A 14,890-nucleotide genomic window follows, 5' to 3' on the forward strand; every position below is an offset into this window, starting at 1 on the left:
CTACCTGTATGCACGAGCTTGTAATGCTTCGCGAAAATCAAAACTAACAGTCCTTTAGCTATGTGACCTCAAGTCTCTTGAGATTCTCGACCTCGGAAGGAACCAGCTTCGAGTCCTCCCTCCAGAAATTGTCAAGTTGACGTCGCTGAAAGTCTTCGCGGTCCAAAAGAATCAAATCAGGGAGCTGCCGCTATGTCTTGCTGATATGGTATCACTGCAGATGATTAAATTGGAGGGCAATCCTCTCGTGTTTCCGCCAAAGGAGGTGCTACAAGTCCAAGCCAATAGCCCGCCAAATGAGGGTTTTCTGAAGGAGAGCGAAGTAGCTGAGGTCACGGTGACGGCGCATATCAAGAAATTCCTGAAGCAAAGGGCTCAGAGTGATCGGACAGAAGCTGATGCTGCAGGGGACGAATCATCCGAGGGCACGGAAACACCTCGAATGCCACCGATAAAGCGTGTTGCCAGTGGCCGTTTCCCCATCAAAGTCAGCGTCAACGGGACCGAACTCCCAGATCTCCGCTCCCCAAATTTATCGCGACCACCTCCAATTCCAACACGCTCTCATTATCGGGGCCTATCTCAACAAAATCCAGCACAGAGGCGTCCTAGTGTGATGCCCTTGACAATCGGCAACGTAAACGAACGCGTCCGAAGTAACTCTGAGACCCTGCTTCAAGCCTCCCGCGCAGACCGACCAGGCGAGCAACGACGAAGGCTTGGGGTCGTTTCAAAAAAGACTCAGGAGCTCGGTACCCTCGACGAGACCCAAGTGAACAATAGGTTCAGCCACTACAGAGGACTAAGCCACGGATCCGCCATGCAAGGCGGAAACGGAGTTAATATAGCTGCGAAGAGTCCAGCGAGCCCTGCAGAGCAATTTCTACAACGCCCCATTTATGTGCGCAGAATGTCGGTCCTACCAGAGCGCCGACGCGAATCGAAATTCTACGATCCTGTTCTGGAAGCAGCCAAGGGCATTCTCTACTCAGTGTTTCAAATTCACCCTATGATTCAGATGTTGATGAGCCTTGCTAGTGATGGCACATCGAAGCGATCGAGCCTGGAAATCGTGTTCTATAACACCAATGTGCATGTCGAGGAGCTCGAACAAGAGATTCAGAAGCACGACCCGACCGTGGAGAGCGATGATCATGGTCAGAAGGAGAACGAAAATGTACAGAGAGCTTGCATCACCCTAGTCAACGCCTACGCACATGTCTGTTCATTATTGGCGAGTAATGTCGATATGTTCATCGACAACGGAGATCCCCGCTACATACGGACACTGTTAATGCAGCTCTATAATAGTATTATGGAGTTGCGGGTCACTGCTACTAATCCTTCCCCAGAGGCAGGATACCGCAGAGCCGCCAGCAGAGCCGCACTTGGGGATACCATTCGGCCTCACTCTCGAGAGAACTCGGTTACTCCAACTGTGGAACGTCTGTACCAGAACGGCAGAAGTCGCAATGGGAGCATCGTACACAACCCGAGCAATCTACGGGTTGCGACAGACGTTTCAATACCCATGGCATACATCCACGGCACAGGTCGAACTGCCACTATCACCTCAGCAACACCTCGCTCTGGTGAATCCTTTACCTCCGCTGACGGTCGTGGCATTTCAGGGGAATTCACAGAAGAGGATCGCATGTTTGAGAGAATATATCTCTCTCTTCAGAAATCATCCGAATTGGTCATGCGTACGCTGCCCAATTTCAACAGCCAATTTACAATGGGCATGAGGAATTCAATGCAACGCAGGGTTCAACCTCAAGTGGTACAGTCTTGGCAGGCTTTAGTTGCTAAGTGCACTGCAGCCATCCAACAAACCGAGATGCTCAAAGGAAGGCTGTCATTGATCAAGCTCAAGGAACCAGGCATCAGGACTCAGATGTCATTCTGGAGTCTCTGTACAAATTTCATTGACTCGTGGGCAGAACTTGCCCATAAAATCAAGGATTCCATGAACATGGTGGAACTGCCACTGGATACGAGAGCCAGACTCCGTCCCATTCAGCAGAGCATGAAGGAGACCAGGGATCTCATTCTTTCATCACCATGGTCGTACTACTACATGCGGCCTTCCGCAGTACCATCCTCCAACAACGGCCCATTCGGGCACGGAGCCAGCAACACCGTACAGTTGCCCATGACGCCGCAGAGCGCAGCACTTGGACCTGCGGTGCAGGCTACTGTACCGTCTACACCGCAGAGCGCATCGTTTGCAGGAGCCTTCAATGGCAATGTTTTCGAACGAGCCGACGCGCTGATCTCTATGGGCGGTCTTCACATGCCCTCCCGTTCAGGAACTATGTCGACTACAACGGGCTCCTCAAGTCTGAGCTCGATCAGTAGCAGTCTCTCTTCAACTCAGGATGGGACGATGACACCCAATTCGATGCTGAGCCCCTCAGGCCCGTTTGGGCCCTTCCCACTCAGGCTTAACAATGGCAGCAAAGTCGCATTCTAGTTCGAATAATTATACTACTACTACATCATCACCTTTTTGGATCAACTACCTCCTCTTTACCTTGTTGGTTTATCACGTCGGAAGGCAGGCCTTTTTGAAAACGGCTTGAGACAAATGCTCGAATAATGTCATAATGTCTTGTGTGTGTGTGTGTGTGTTTACATGTGAATAGTCACTCTCTTTTTTTTTCCTTTTTTTTTTTTTGGCATGGCATCGGCGTTGGGAGAAGCAGCGTATAATGGAATGGAAGCGAAAGATCCGCGATCATCGAGCCAACTAGAGGCCGCTCGTTCTTGCATCGTTATTCAAGCTGTTGTGTTATAATACACTTGGCATCTTGGTGGTGTGGATGTATATCTTGTACTACAAACCAACTGCACATTATAGAACGTGCCACTATGTGTACGCCCTCTGGGCTTTCTACCTTCAGACTCACTTGTGTGATTCGCTAATTGCAGAACGCGGGCTGGTGCATTTCGTTTCAAGTGTCTACTAAGCGGGAAACGGTTGCAGACAGATGAATGTCCAGCCATGCCGTCCTGGCTAACCATCATAGTGGCGTGGTTCTTCAGCATCGACGAAGCCATCCGGGCTCCATTCACAGCCACTCGCAGATCCAGGCTACATGAGATCGTCCGAAGAGCAATGCGGATCTAGAAAATCCGTCTCGCCCACCATCGCGATGCCCTTGCCGTGGCGAACCTGTGGCCCCCCCCGGTGCACATGCTGCCGCTTCATGCCGTGTAGATCACGCTTGCACAGCCCACAGCCACAGCGGTTTTTCTTCCATCCCGAATCCGCAAAAGGAATGCCGACCAGCGCGCATGGACGCTATGAGCTGTACCTCACGGTGCTACGCAGCGAAGTCTCGGGCGGATCCCACACCACGTCCTGGATGCTCCGCCGCTGCCGCGCCGGCACGACCCACGGGCGGACGCCATCGCCGCGCGCGTTGGCGGTGTCGAACCGGTGGGAGCTCTCGTTGCGGATGAGCAGCGCGGGCTTCCACATCCGGCCCGTCTCCGAAGGCGCGTTGTAGTCGGCGCCCTCGCCGTCCGGGTCGCTGAGCCCGATCGCCGCTCTCGCGCGCCAGCTCACGCAGCCGTACAGCAGCCGGGCATCCTCGACCGTCCCGGCGTGGTAGAGCCCGACGCCCCACGAGGCGAGCTGCAGGGGGTCGCCGGTGCCGTAGGGGGTGAAGGCGTTGCCGACGTTGTTGACGCCCAGGCAGGCGTTCAGTCCGTGGTCTTTGATCAGCGACGGGACGTTCAAGGTCCCGCGCGGCCGATTCTGCGAGGACGCTGAGGCGTCTGTGAGCGGTGCAGATGGTCGGCCCATCATGTAGAGGTCACTCGTCGGCAGTCCCACGAAGTGGATTGGGAGCTTGCTGCCGGTGATCAGCTCGGCCAGCCGGGACATTTCGGCGTTGCTCAGCTGCGTGAGTTGAGTGCAGTGGCCCAGGACGATGGTCCTGTTCGGGTCTGCATTCTTCAGCCAGTCGTGCTCCTTGAGTTTCTCAATAACGTCGTATATCAGCGGCGCCTGGTCGCCCGATGGCTCCTTCAGGTTGTAGTCTAGATGGAAGTCCAAATGCATTCTGTGAGTGAGGGCCGAGTCGATGGCGAATTCGATATTTTGCAAGGCCGCTTCCCGGCTGTCCTCGACATAAGGTGTCGTGCCTATAGCACCAATATTCTCCCTCAGCTGCGAGGTCAAGACCTGTGATATCTCTTGTCGGTTACGCTCGCCGTGTTCAGTAGAGAATAAGGGATCTTGAGCAAAAGCACAAATCTGGACATCCATCAGATGATCCCATTCACGTTTTAGCCGTATAGCCTCGCTCAAGGCAAGAGACTGCGTAACATGGTCGACCTCAGCAAAGGCGCGCATCGAGGTGACGCCATGTTTCACGCAGCTGGCAATGAGCTGGTTCCCTCTCAGCTGGAGGTCCTCTCGAGTGTAGCGGTTCTTTGCCTCGGTGGTGTTTTGCAAAGCCTCGCTGAAGGATCCAGTTGTTGGCAAGAGATCAGAGTAGTCGGGCCATCCGCTTTGGTTTGGCTGGTTGTTGTTGCCTGTCAGGATGTACGCCTTATCTAGATGGATATGAGGGTGACATAAAGGTGGGAGTATTAGCCCAGAGGCATGATTCGCAGTGGACGCATTGGTGAAGCTTGCACAACCGCCCTCGATTTTGACATCCCACTTCGCCGCCGGATCTTCGTGGAGGGGAAAGCAGACTTTCTCCAGCTTCGTGCCATCGGTATTCATAGAGGCTGCCATGATGCATAATGGCATGGAAGAGAGACGGGGCCTAGCTTCCAAACACCTATGGAGCTCTTCATAGCCATGCCATAGAAGCAAATACTTGGAAATACAACCTCACACTTGTCACAACAGGAGGAAATTACAACTGGCAACGTAAATGCGTCGCAGCTTGGTTGTTGGACCCTATTGCTTACCTTAGTTTTGTAGTGGAGGTTGGTATTCTGGGTGATGTTGGAGTTGTCAAGTGGGACCAATCCGATAACATGGGCGCTTGTCAGATAGCGAAGCTACCCCGCCATAAGTCTATGTATGGACTTGCTGGGGCAGTCAGCTGGTCTCCAAGCTCTGAGCTTCAACAAGCTTCATTTGCTGATATTCACCACTCTATTGTTCTTTATCTTCTGTTCATTCAATTCTGAATATTTGTTTTGATTCCCGGTAGGACTGAATACCCAGCATGTCTTCCATAACCTCCGCCCAGAGTCCAACCCACCCCTCCTCGGCGTCATCCGCAACAGTCTCCTCCCCCACAAACACAAATCAGGCCAGCACGGCCTCTCCGCCCGGCCCATCGACCGCCTCCTCCCTCTCCTCCCCGGCGTTCCCGCCCCTCGCCGGTGCGGCCGGACCACTTCACCACCATGCCGCCGGCCACCCCGTTCCGGGCCCTGCCTCCCGCAGCAGCGCCGGGCCCTCATCGTCACACCAGCAGCAGCATCCACACCTGCAGTCCAACCTGCCCTCGCCCTCGACGCAGCGGCAGATCGAGGAGGCGCGGCGCGCCGTCGTCGCCTCCATCGGCAACATGCTCGACAACGAGCTGCAGGGCCGCGCGGCGATCCTGCACAGCAACCAGGCGGCCATCGAGAAGCAGTTCCGCGACGTCGAGAGGGCCACGGCGTCCCTGCGCAAGGAGAACGACAAGCTCGGCAAGGTCGCCGCCGACCAGGCGCGCAAGGTGAAGGAGATCGGCGACGTGCAGAACTGGGCCGAGCTGCTGGAGCGCGACTTCCTCGTGCTGGAGGAGACCATGCGGCTGGTGCGCGAGGGCAGCAGTGAGGGGAGCTGGTCGGGGAGTGGCAGCTGGAGCGGAAGTGCGAGCGGTAGCGAGGTGGGCGATCGGGATGGGGATGAGAGAGCTGCGGCTGATGGTGAGAGAGACGGGGATGGCGATGTGCACATGGACGGTGGTCTGCAAGACGCTCTGGAAGCGCAAAAAGATGTCGGCAAGGGCAAGGCCAAGGAGGAATATGCTGCCGAGCAAATGGATGTCGATCCCGCCCAGATTCCTTTGCCTATAGACGACCAGAGCACCACGGAGGTTGGGTCCAGCAGTAGCACTGCTCTGACCAGCCACGAGTCGGAGACGACGTTAGCATTGACGCCCGTGGTATGATTTTCACGGTAAGCATGACTTTGAATACGCTTGACGACCGAGTTGCTGGCGACTCAACAACTGATGAGATATGTTACAACGAATAATGACGAACCGGTTTCTTCTTTGGCGAGGCTATTTGCCCTTGAAACAATGTATTAGCGTGCTCATTTCTCTATCATGATAATAATGTCTATCTTCTACTATGAGAATTATCTAGCCACCACCTTTTAATATGTGAAAGCCCCTCATCCTCTATTCCAGCAGTCACGTTTCGTCATACTTCGTGCGTTTCGTTCAGATCAGGCCTGGAAGCATGGTGTACTTGTGCTTCTTGTACTTGTCGCCGAAGGTGGTCCTGAGCGCCCTTTCCTTATCCCGAGACCAGTTCCTCATGTAGATGCTGCCCGTGCAGATGAACGCAATGACGGACCACTCTCTGGAGATCAGAATCACACCAACCCAGGCGATGACCTCGAACATGTAGTTGGGGCAGGTCACAAGAGAAGAACCAATGCAGTTCGGGATGCCCTTCTCGGTGCCACCGGGCTTCCGGAGACCAGCGAGATGTATGTGCACAATGGCGTTGCAGATCTCTCCGTAGACGAAGAGCACCAGGCCGAAAAGATCCAGGGGGGTGAATTCGTCTCTCGCGGCAAAGGACTTGGGCGAGTAGATGAAGAAAGCGCATAGAAGACCGGCCTCGAGCCAGTAGAAGGCAGAGTTGCGGAAGATGTTCCACGCGGGCATGGTGTTGGCGGAAAACCTGTGAATGAAGATGGTCTCGATCTCACGCTTGATGAAATGCAGCTGGAACAGGTAATAGATGACCCATTGGATCGTAGTCGCCGGTGCCTTGTCGGCGTCCTTGTAGAAGAAAGGATCAACCTTGGCCAGGTAGGGACGCCCGTAGAGGAAGAGGAAGTGGAAGAGTAGGGGGCCTAAGTATTCGATAACGTAGACCAGCCTCCAACCCATTTGCAGTCCTGTCATAGGGTTAGCTACGCGTGATATATTGACTAGGCATATCTTGAGTACATACCCAGATCCTGCACGAGGACCTCGCCCTTGGACACTATATCCTGGTTGTCTCGGATCAAGGCCTTTCGGTCCTTGATGTTCTTTCGTGTGGAGGGGTTGAATACGCCAATACGGTTGTAATCACTAACGCCGGAGGCCTTGGCGATGGCCTGCTTCGTGTCCTCGATCGTGGCATCGCCGGGGATCTCAATTGAAGCGGGGAGCTTCTTGACCCGCTGCTTCGAGGCTGTTGGGTCAGGCACATGTTAGCTTTGGCAAAGGGAAGAAATTCCATGATAAGTAACAAAGACTTACAGCGCGGGGCAAGCTTGAGCGTTATTTTTGACGCCATTGTGACGGCAGTGACCAAGCTGGATGGTTCGTTCAAGAGTCCCGTTTGTGCCGGTGAGTAGAGTCGTTGTCGTAGTTCTCAACAAACTACAAGACAAGGTGGCTTTGGGAATTTTAACCCTTGGGGAGCGAGCTTCGGAAATTAGACTAGCGCTTTTCAATGAGCGCGTTGCACGCCCACCGAGCCACCCACCCTGTGGATGTTCCTCGGCACGGCATCTAGAGCACGCTAAGGCACGTAAGTCTAGGGAGGGCCTCGGCTGGCTTACGGGGGGGTTTGTGGAGCGGGGCCCAATTGGTCGATCACTGGGAACTCTATCTCAAGCCTATCTCAACACACCATTGGTGTCACACAGCTGGGGCTCAGGATCAATAAGTCGTCTTGGTCATGTACGGATGACGGCAGCCCGACCAGGAATTCTAGCCGATTTGATTGAAGTCGTGGGAGCTCGGAAACGGAAGAATATCCTCCTGCGGCACCTTCTACAGCTGAGTTGTCATCCTGCATCTTCCTTCATGTTCAAGCACCTTCTGAGTTGGGATAGACACTGCAACTGCTTTGCATTGCAGCTCGAGGCTGTAGGCTAGATGGGTTACCTCTGAGATGAATCAGTCTCATTGCTTGTCAATAGCACCTAGCATACCAAGCTTCTTTCAACGACACCACCTAGAATGGCTGATTCAGACTAGCTTGAGCTGTCCCCCCACACCAACAGTTCTATGGTGTTTGACGTGTGAAGGGCACGATGCTACCACTTCTCTGCAAGTCGACACAGACTAGCAACTTTGCAGCAACCAAAGGCCTTCCTTGAGAAGGTACGTATCTTGGCAATCTCTGCAACGGCCATATACGCCCCCTGCAGTAAGCCATGTGGCGGTGATTTGCTTCTCGTGACTCTCACATTCATTGCACCGCAACGGAACCATCCGGCTGTGATTAGGTAGAAGGTTGAGAAAAGTCGAGCCTTCAGTGAAGATATGTTTCATGATAGCGTGCGATAGTATCTGGCAATCTTGTAAAGCCTCAATGAAGGCCTGGTCCCTCAAGACACAGTATGATGTGTCCGACAGGAACATGAGAAATGTATCTCGTAAATTGTCGAGGCTTGGTGTCCCATCGCTGAAAACCGTCTTCGCCCCTTCGATATATTCATTAAGGAAGGTACCATATTCTTTGAAATCCAGCTTTGGAAACTCAGATGGCCCACACATCTTAAAGATGTGCTGCATCTCTTTTGCAATAGGCGTGAAATATCCCTCAGATAAGTGCAAATGTCAAGTATCATCGAGTCCAAGCAGAAGTAATCGGCGGTTAAGCACAGCTGTGTACCAAGAACAAAGACATTATTGCTCTCGTTCTTGAGGTTGGCCCACTCGCAATCTTGAACCTTGCTATCAGTGACTGGAGTTCTTACAACGAGAAATCAAACTGACCTACCTCCATTGTACAAGTAGGTGACTACCCATTGAAAGAGTTTGGGATCTGTCTCCGCGAGTTCAAGCGAATTCGCTGTGGCTTCCTGGTGAAGTTACTGTTAGACGACTATTTTTTTTATTAAAAAAAAAGTCAAGAGCTGTGTGACAAGACGTTCACTAGACACCTTAAAGTCGCCTCGAAAGGCTTTCTCGAAGAACTGTGGTCTTGGGCATATGATTGTTCGATGCAACTTCCACTCCCTTCCATGACAGGTGATGGTCACATCTGAGAGTTCGCCTTAGGAGAGTAACCTTCCCAAGTCATTCTAGGCAAACTGATTTTCATGATGGACAAACGAAGCTCGGGGTACTGACTTTTCATTTTGGGCAAGGAATTTTCTGCTGCGAGCCAGTCGCCCCGCGCTCTGCATGTTGGACTGCCCGTAACTTTTATATGAAGTGATCTCGGTGTATATTGTGATAGACTAGCTGAATACATAACAAGAGTTCTAAGTTGTTTTACGTTGCTTGCATGCCTTGCATGCCTTGCTCGATTGGCGCCTGACATGTCGTTGAGCCAATCGCGATAGTACAAGACAAAAGCCAAACATGCACTTCCCCCTCCTTGTGAAAATCGCCATGACCTGACATACTTCTTGCTTGCAGAGCCTTGCTCAACAGGAGGATCCCGAGGTAGACTATCGCTCCAGGCCTATAAGCTATTTCTCTTCAATTGTTGGTCTGGGATGCCCTAACAAAATGACAATGTACGCTTATACCACATCTTGTATGACTGGCCAGGGTTTTCTGTGTATATACGATTAAATTTGTTCCTTTTGATCTCTCTTCTTGTTCTTGACTTTTTCTGCAACCTCCAGCGATTGAGGTGGGTATTTTGAAGTCTACAAAGTCCGGGTAAACGTTATGACGTTGAACCAGCGTCCTGACAAATTACAAAATGCTGTCCCCGCATCTGAAGGGACTTGGAGGGAGATAGCGGACATCTCCGCGTATAAGCCATCCAGCAACTCTCATCGTGAACAGACGGCTTGTAAACCGTAACCCAATGTTTCGGTCAACTCAAAGGCTTTTTGCTCTTTCTCGGACTATAAATCCAGCAACCATGGCGACAATGCGCGCTGTACTCTTTGACAAGACTGGAGGCCCGGAAGTACTCCATGTCGCCGAAGTTCCAAAGCCGGTCCCGACACCGGACCAGGCCCTGGTTAAGATGGAATGGGCAGGCGTCAACTTCATTGACACTTACCACCGGACTGGCCTGTATCCCATCAAGTTGCCTTTCATAACCGGCCGGGATGGTGCCGGTGTTGTCGAAGCCCTGGGTTCTGATGTCTCGCCAGATTCGGGCATCAAGGTTGGAGATCGGGTTGCCATCTATGACTCAAGCACCGTGGCCCAGTATCTCGCAACTAAGGCCTCTCGTCTTCTGAAGCTGCCAGAGGGCGTGGACACTCGGGCCGGTGCTGCCCTCATGGCTCAGGGTCTCACGGCGTGGACTCTCGTTCGTGATGCCCACGAGGTCAAGCCTGGAGAGGTGATTCTGGTTCACGCCGCAGCGGGGGGGACCGGCGGCTTGTTGGTACAGATGTGCAAGTCGCTCGGGGCGACTGTCATTGGAACGGCGTCTTCTCCGGAGAAGATCGAGATTGCGAAGCAGCATGGCTGTGACCATGTCATCAACTACTCCGAGAAGAACACGCTGGAGGAGGTGATGAAACTTACAGACGGCAAGGGCTGCCATGCGGTCTTCTCCGGCATTGGTCAGGCAACTTTCAAAGACGATCTGGAGTGTGTTCGAAGGAAGGGTTCCATGGTCACGTTCGGCAACGCGTCAGGAGCGGTTGAAGGATTCCGACCGCTTGAGCTGGGCAAGAAGAACGTCAAGCTGCTTCGGCCCAGGCTAGATGCGTATATCGTGGATCAAGAGGAATTTGATCAACGTAGCAAGGAGCTGTCAGAGTTGATCGCCAGCGGAGCTGTGAAGCTCACATACGGAAACGAGTATTCCATGGAAGAAGTTGGTCAAGCCCACATAGATTTGACAAGCAGAAAGACTACGGGCAAACTTTTGATCAAGATTGCGTAATTGTATATTAAACTATCCCACGTATAATATAACAAACATGGAACGCAACAGGCCACCATCTCCTCAAGTCAAAGCATACAAATTTGCAAATGGTGAAAAAGCTACCTACAGCACTTACCTAGGTAGCTGATTCATATGATCTAAGGAATTTCTCTTTGATTCAGCTTGTTCGTAAAATTTACAGCTTAGAACAGTCCCTATCGAGTGATTCCTCACGGCATTGAGCCAGAATCCTGCATTCTCAAAGAGGTTGAAGTAAACCTATAGAGTAGTGGCCTACTGAGTCATTTCTCAGTGATTATTTCATTTAAGTGTGCCTTTTCCCACCTTGTATAGCTCAGAAGTGCATAGAACAGCGCCTGTGATGCAATGGTCTTATCAATGACAAGCCTCGTGCAGGACTGAGCACTAGTGAGCTTCAGGTCATAGATGCTTTGTGAAAGCCATCTGGGTCTACTGTACTGCTCTACTGGAATAGCTGGTTCTTCCAGTGCTTTCCTTGTTCTTTCCAGTCTTGGAAGTGGCCCAATCACTTAGATGGGGAATAGGGGCATGGAACAGTCCGGTTCGTGAGACTAGCCCTCACCACATTATCTCTTCTTTCCTTCTTTCCCTCTGAAAAGTTCTGGTACTTAAATTCACTGCCTTTCTTTCCTCTTCCTTTTATGTCAACTTTGTTTCCCTCCCCTTCCCTTTGAGTCCAATATCATATAGGCTGGTCTCTTCCACCCGAGCCTGCCCTGATTGAACTACCTATGGCAGTTTGAGATCAGCATCGACCGATTGGGAACGTTTATTACTCTAATTCTGGAGCCTATCTTCTATACTGAGCGTTTATTCCGTTTATTCGGGACTTTTGGGCAATATCTTCTTACGATGGCAGACTCTTCTTCCTCCAGCGCTCCAGACTCGCCGCGGCGTATGCTTCTCTGGAGCCCCATGAGCCTGCCGCCTCGGCTTTATGGTAAGAGATACTTGAACATCTCGTGGCAATACTATGCCAAGTCGCCGAGCTCTTACTTACTCGATATTCACGGCTAGGGACGCCCAGATTCGCATCAATCTGGGCAGAAACTCCTCGCAGTCTGCCACTACTTCCGGAGAGCATGACTTGGGGACATCCGTCTCCCGCCCTTAGTCGACCCGATCCTGATATGGAAGGCGGAAACTTCACCTACCAGAATATGGAGTTCGGAAACGAGCATCTTGCTGCTTTGACTGCAACCGGTACGTCCTTCTCCGTTCGCAATTTTCCCCTTGATGGCAAGCGTGAAGTGTGTGATCATTTCGGACTGAACTGCCTGAGATATTGAGACGATTGTGACGATGATGTGACTGACTTTTTTCAGAACTTGCCAGACTGCGGTCTGATGCTGCTCCGACTTGGACTATTGAGGTGAGCGTTCAACACCATAGCGTTACAGTTTCAACACCTGGAAGCTCATCCAAATTAAAAATTCATGAAAGCGCTCGATTATTGACTAATTGATTGAATACCACAGATACCTGGCTGGGATCGCCGTGTGCGGCGCAAAGACTCCTGGTATGATGAGGACTTCTTCATGCCCAAGTCGGAGAATGAACAGGTATGTTATAATTCTTGGTCCAGAGCCTCATGTATAAACGAAAAGGATAGAATTCGACAATAATGGGATAGAGTGACTAACATCAAATAGCAAGGACCTACTCTATCACATCAGACAGCAACAGCAGATGGTGACGTTGAGACTGATGAGAATCCTGCTGGACCTGCAACGCTACAGGGACAAACCCCGGAGGATATGACCGATGAACGCAGAGCACTTCGCACAGAGTCTCCGGACCCGGGTATGACGATTCACGATGTGCATATTCCTCTAGCTCCGGAGAACCAGCATATTGGTCCGGCCTATACTTGGCTCCCGCAGGTCCTTCCCAACACCGAGCACATGACAGCTCACGAAACAAAAGTAGAAACTGACCAACTTGGTTCGAGCTTAGTTCACACCGGCCTACTTACCGAGTTGGACTCACACCCCACTGATGAGCTTCCTGACTTCATTCTTTCCTCTCCAAGCCCCTCCCAAAATCCCGCGACCTCGAATACCGCAGTTCTCACGATGAACTCACCTTCGAAATCGGTCTCAGGGGATCCCGCTGCGGACCGGCCCACCTCATCGCTTCGTGCTACTGCTCCCATCTTCTCACCTACTGAGCTGGGAGCTTGGCCGAACAGCCCATCCAGCTTCTCACCAACCCCAATCCTTTCCGCGAGCACAATTGTTGTCCCTCCAATGAGCCCTGTGGCCTCTCATGCCTCAACCCAGCGCTTCGTTCCAAATGTTCCTGGCCCGTCCAATACCATGGCTGTTACCATGCCGCACTCCTCAAACAGCGGAACTCAGTGGGAGGATACACCAGCCACGACCAAGATTTCCTGGCCCACTGGACAACCTGGATATACTTTGGACGATCAACTGCAAACCATCGAGGGCGAGACGGCCAGAGCCGTGATGGTGCAGAGCTCTTCGGGCTACAGCGTAGGCGACTCTGAGGTGGAGGACATCCGGTCATCCACCGAAGTCTCCATCGATCCCAGCCCCTATTCCCTGACGTCTTACCAATCGACCCGCCCTATGCCTACCCCTGAGCAAGGTTTGGAGAAGGCAGGCTACGGTGGGATGATGTATCGCGGCCTTGGCATCTCTCCGTCGGGCAACTTCAACAACGACTTCGCAAGAACTCCGCCCACTGCTCCGCGGGCTATGCTTCAACAACGAAACATTGTGCATCCATCTGCATCATGGACCAATTCCAAGACCTGGGTTAGCGAAGAGGCGCGGAAGCGACAAGAGTTCGCCCGCATGCAGGAGAGGGCCCGACACATGGGAACAGACAGGGCGCCGCTCATGCCACAGACTTTCGAACAATTTTTGCTTTTTGAAGTCCGGGAGCAGGAGGCCAAGATACAGGAAATGCGAAACAAGATCAAGGCTAAGGAGGAGACGGCCACTGAGAAGCACCACGGTAAGGAACACGGTCAAACCCTCCAGCCAATGCACCAGATGGAGGCGCAGGCGTTCGGGAACGATACCCGAGCTGGAGTGCCTGCGATCCTGGGCCCCCCAAACAGCCTCAATCCGAATGACCTTCGTGCTCAGTATGAGACCGAGTGGCCATCTCTCCCTCAGCTCAAGGTCGAGGGCGATCTCCGCATCCAGCGTGGTTTTCCGAACCGTCGCTTGCCTGCTCCCGGCTTCAATCCAGTCAATTCCATAATGGCTCACAGAAACCAGGGGCTCACAGCTTCCAACGAGGAAGACTTCATCCCAGACCAGCTTCCACCGGCTGCTGGTATTCGATGGGACCGGACCCGCACTGCTGCGCATGAACGTACTGAGTCTCAGGAGATCGACTTCGATGAGTCTCAGCAACCGAGCCAGAGCTTGATCCGTAGAATTGGCGATTGGGTCAATGAGATAGACCCCGAGGAGCAAGTCTAGACTCGCATTTAGGGGAATGGGGAGGAGTTCTTTCAATACAGGCGACGTTTGGAGAACACGTTGGGTTATGCACATTAGGGACAGGTTATAGCGAAAAACATGATTTCACGAAGCTGGTCAGGGGAAATACGGTCAGATCTCTGGGTATTAAGCTGGGTAGCAGCAGTTGCTCTATATTGAGAGGCAAGAATACAATTCGTACCTAGGTACTCAGGTATCTTCAAGGTGTTCCGGGTCCTTCAATGTGAAGCTTGAAAATGCCACTAGAGGAGGTCTAATTCGAGGTTGGCGGAAAAGGGGCGCTAGTCCCTCGATGAGATGCGACGTGATTAAACACGTGACTGAGGCCACGCTAGTTTAGCGTGAAAATTCTAGGGCATCTTCCAGCCCACCAAAAA

The 14,890-nt window shown here is 52.3% G+C and overlaps 5 protein-coding genes across 5 annotated transcripts; 3 read left to right on the forward strand and 2 right to left on the reverse strand.

Moving 5' to 3' along the window:
• Window positions 1–3,307: 3,307 nt before the first annotated feature.
• UCRPA7_5122 (putative zinc metallopeptidase protein) lies at window positions 3,308–4,771 on the reverse strand (the record flags this gene model as incomplete). The annotated part of the gene is made up of 1 exon (XM_007917669.1): window positions 3,308–4,771. One exon carries the CDS (start codon window positions 4,769–4,771, stop codon window positions 3,308–3,310), a length of 1,464 nt encoding a protein of 487 aa, XP_007915860.1.
• A 427-nt stretch (window positions 4,772–5,198) lies between these two features.
• On the forward strand, window positions 5,199–6,137 carry UCRPA7_5123 (hypothetical protein; the record flags this gene model as incomplete). The annotated part of the gene is made up of 1 exon (XM_007917670.1): window positions 5,199–6,137. One exon carries the CDS (start codon window positions 5,199–5,201, stop codon window positions 6,135–6,137), a length of 939 nt encoding a protein of 312 aa, XP_007915861.1.
• Window positions 6,138–6,413: 276 nt separating this feature from the next.
• On the reverse strand, window positions 6,414–7,488 carry UCRPA7_5124 (putative steroid alpha reductase family protein; the record flags this gene model as incomplete). The annotated part of the gene is made up of 3 exons (XM_007917671.1): window positions 6,414–7,102; window positions 7,159–7,383; window positions 7,452–7,488. 3 exons carry the CDS (start codon window positions 7,486–7,488, stop codon window positions 6,414–6,416), a joined length of 951 nt encoding a protein of 316 aa, XP_007915862.1.
• Window positions 7,489–10,026: 2,538 nt separating this feature from the next.
• UCRPA7_5125 (putative quinone oxidoreductase protein) lies at window positions 10,027–11,010 on the forward strand (the record flags this gene model as incomplete). The annotated part of the gene is made up of 1 exon (XM_007917672.1): window positions 10,027–11,010. One exon carries the CDS (start codon window positions 10,027–10,029, stop codon window positions 11,008–11,010), a length of 984 nt encoding a protein of 327 aa, XP_007915863.1.
• Window positions 11,011–13,283: 2,273 nt separating this feature from the next.
• UCRPA7_5126 (hypothetical protein) lies at window positions 13,284–14,492 on the forward strand (the record flags this gene model as incomplete). Its single annotated transcript, XM_007917673.1, has 1 exon — window positions 13,284–14,492. The coding sequence occupies one exon, from the start codon at window positions 13,284–13,286 to the stop codon at window positions 14,490–14,492; it is 1,209 nt and encodes a 402-aa protein (XP_007915864.1).
• Window positions 14,493–14,890: the final 398 nt, after the last annotated feature.

The sequence above is a fragment of the Phaeoacremonium minimum genome, assembly GCF_000392275.1.
Source record: "Phaeoacremonium minimum UCRPA7 unplaced genomic scaffold PA7_03_scaffold_393, whole genome shotgun sequence".
NCBI classification, from domain to species: domain Eukaryota; kingdom Fungi; phylum Ascomycota; class Sordariomycetes; order Togniniales; family Togniniaceae; genus Phaeoacremonium; species Phaeoacremonium minimum.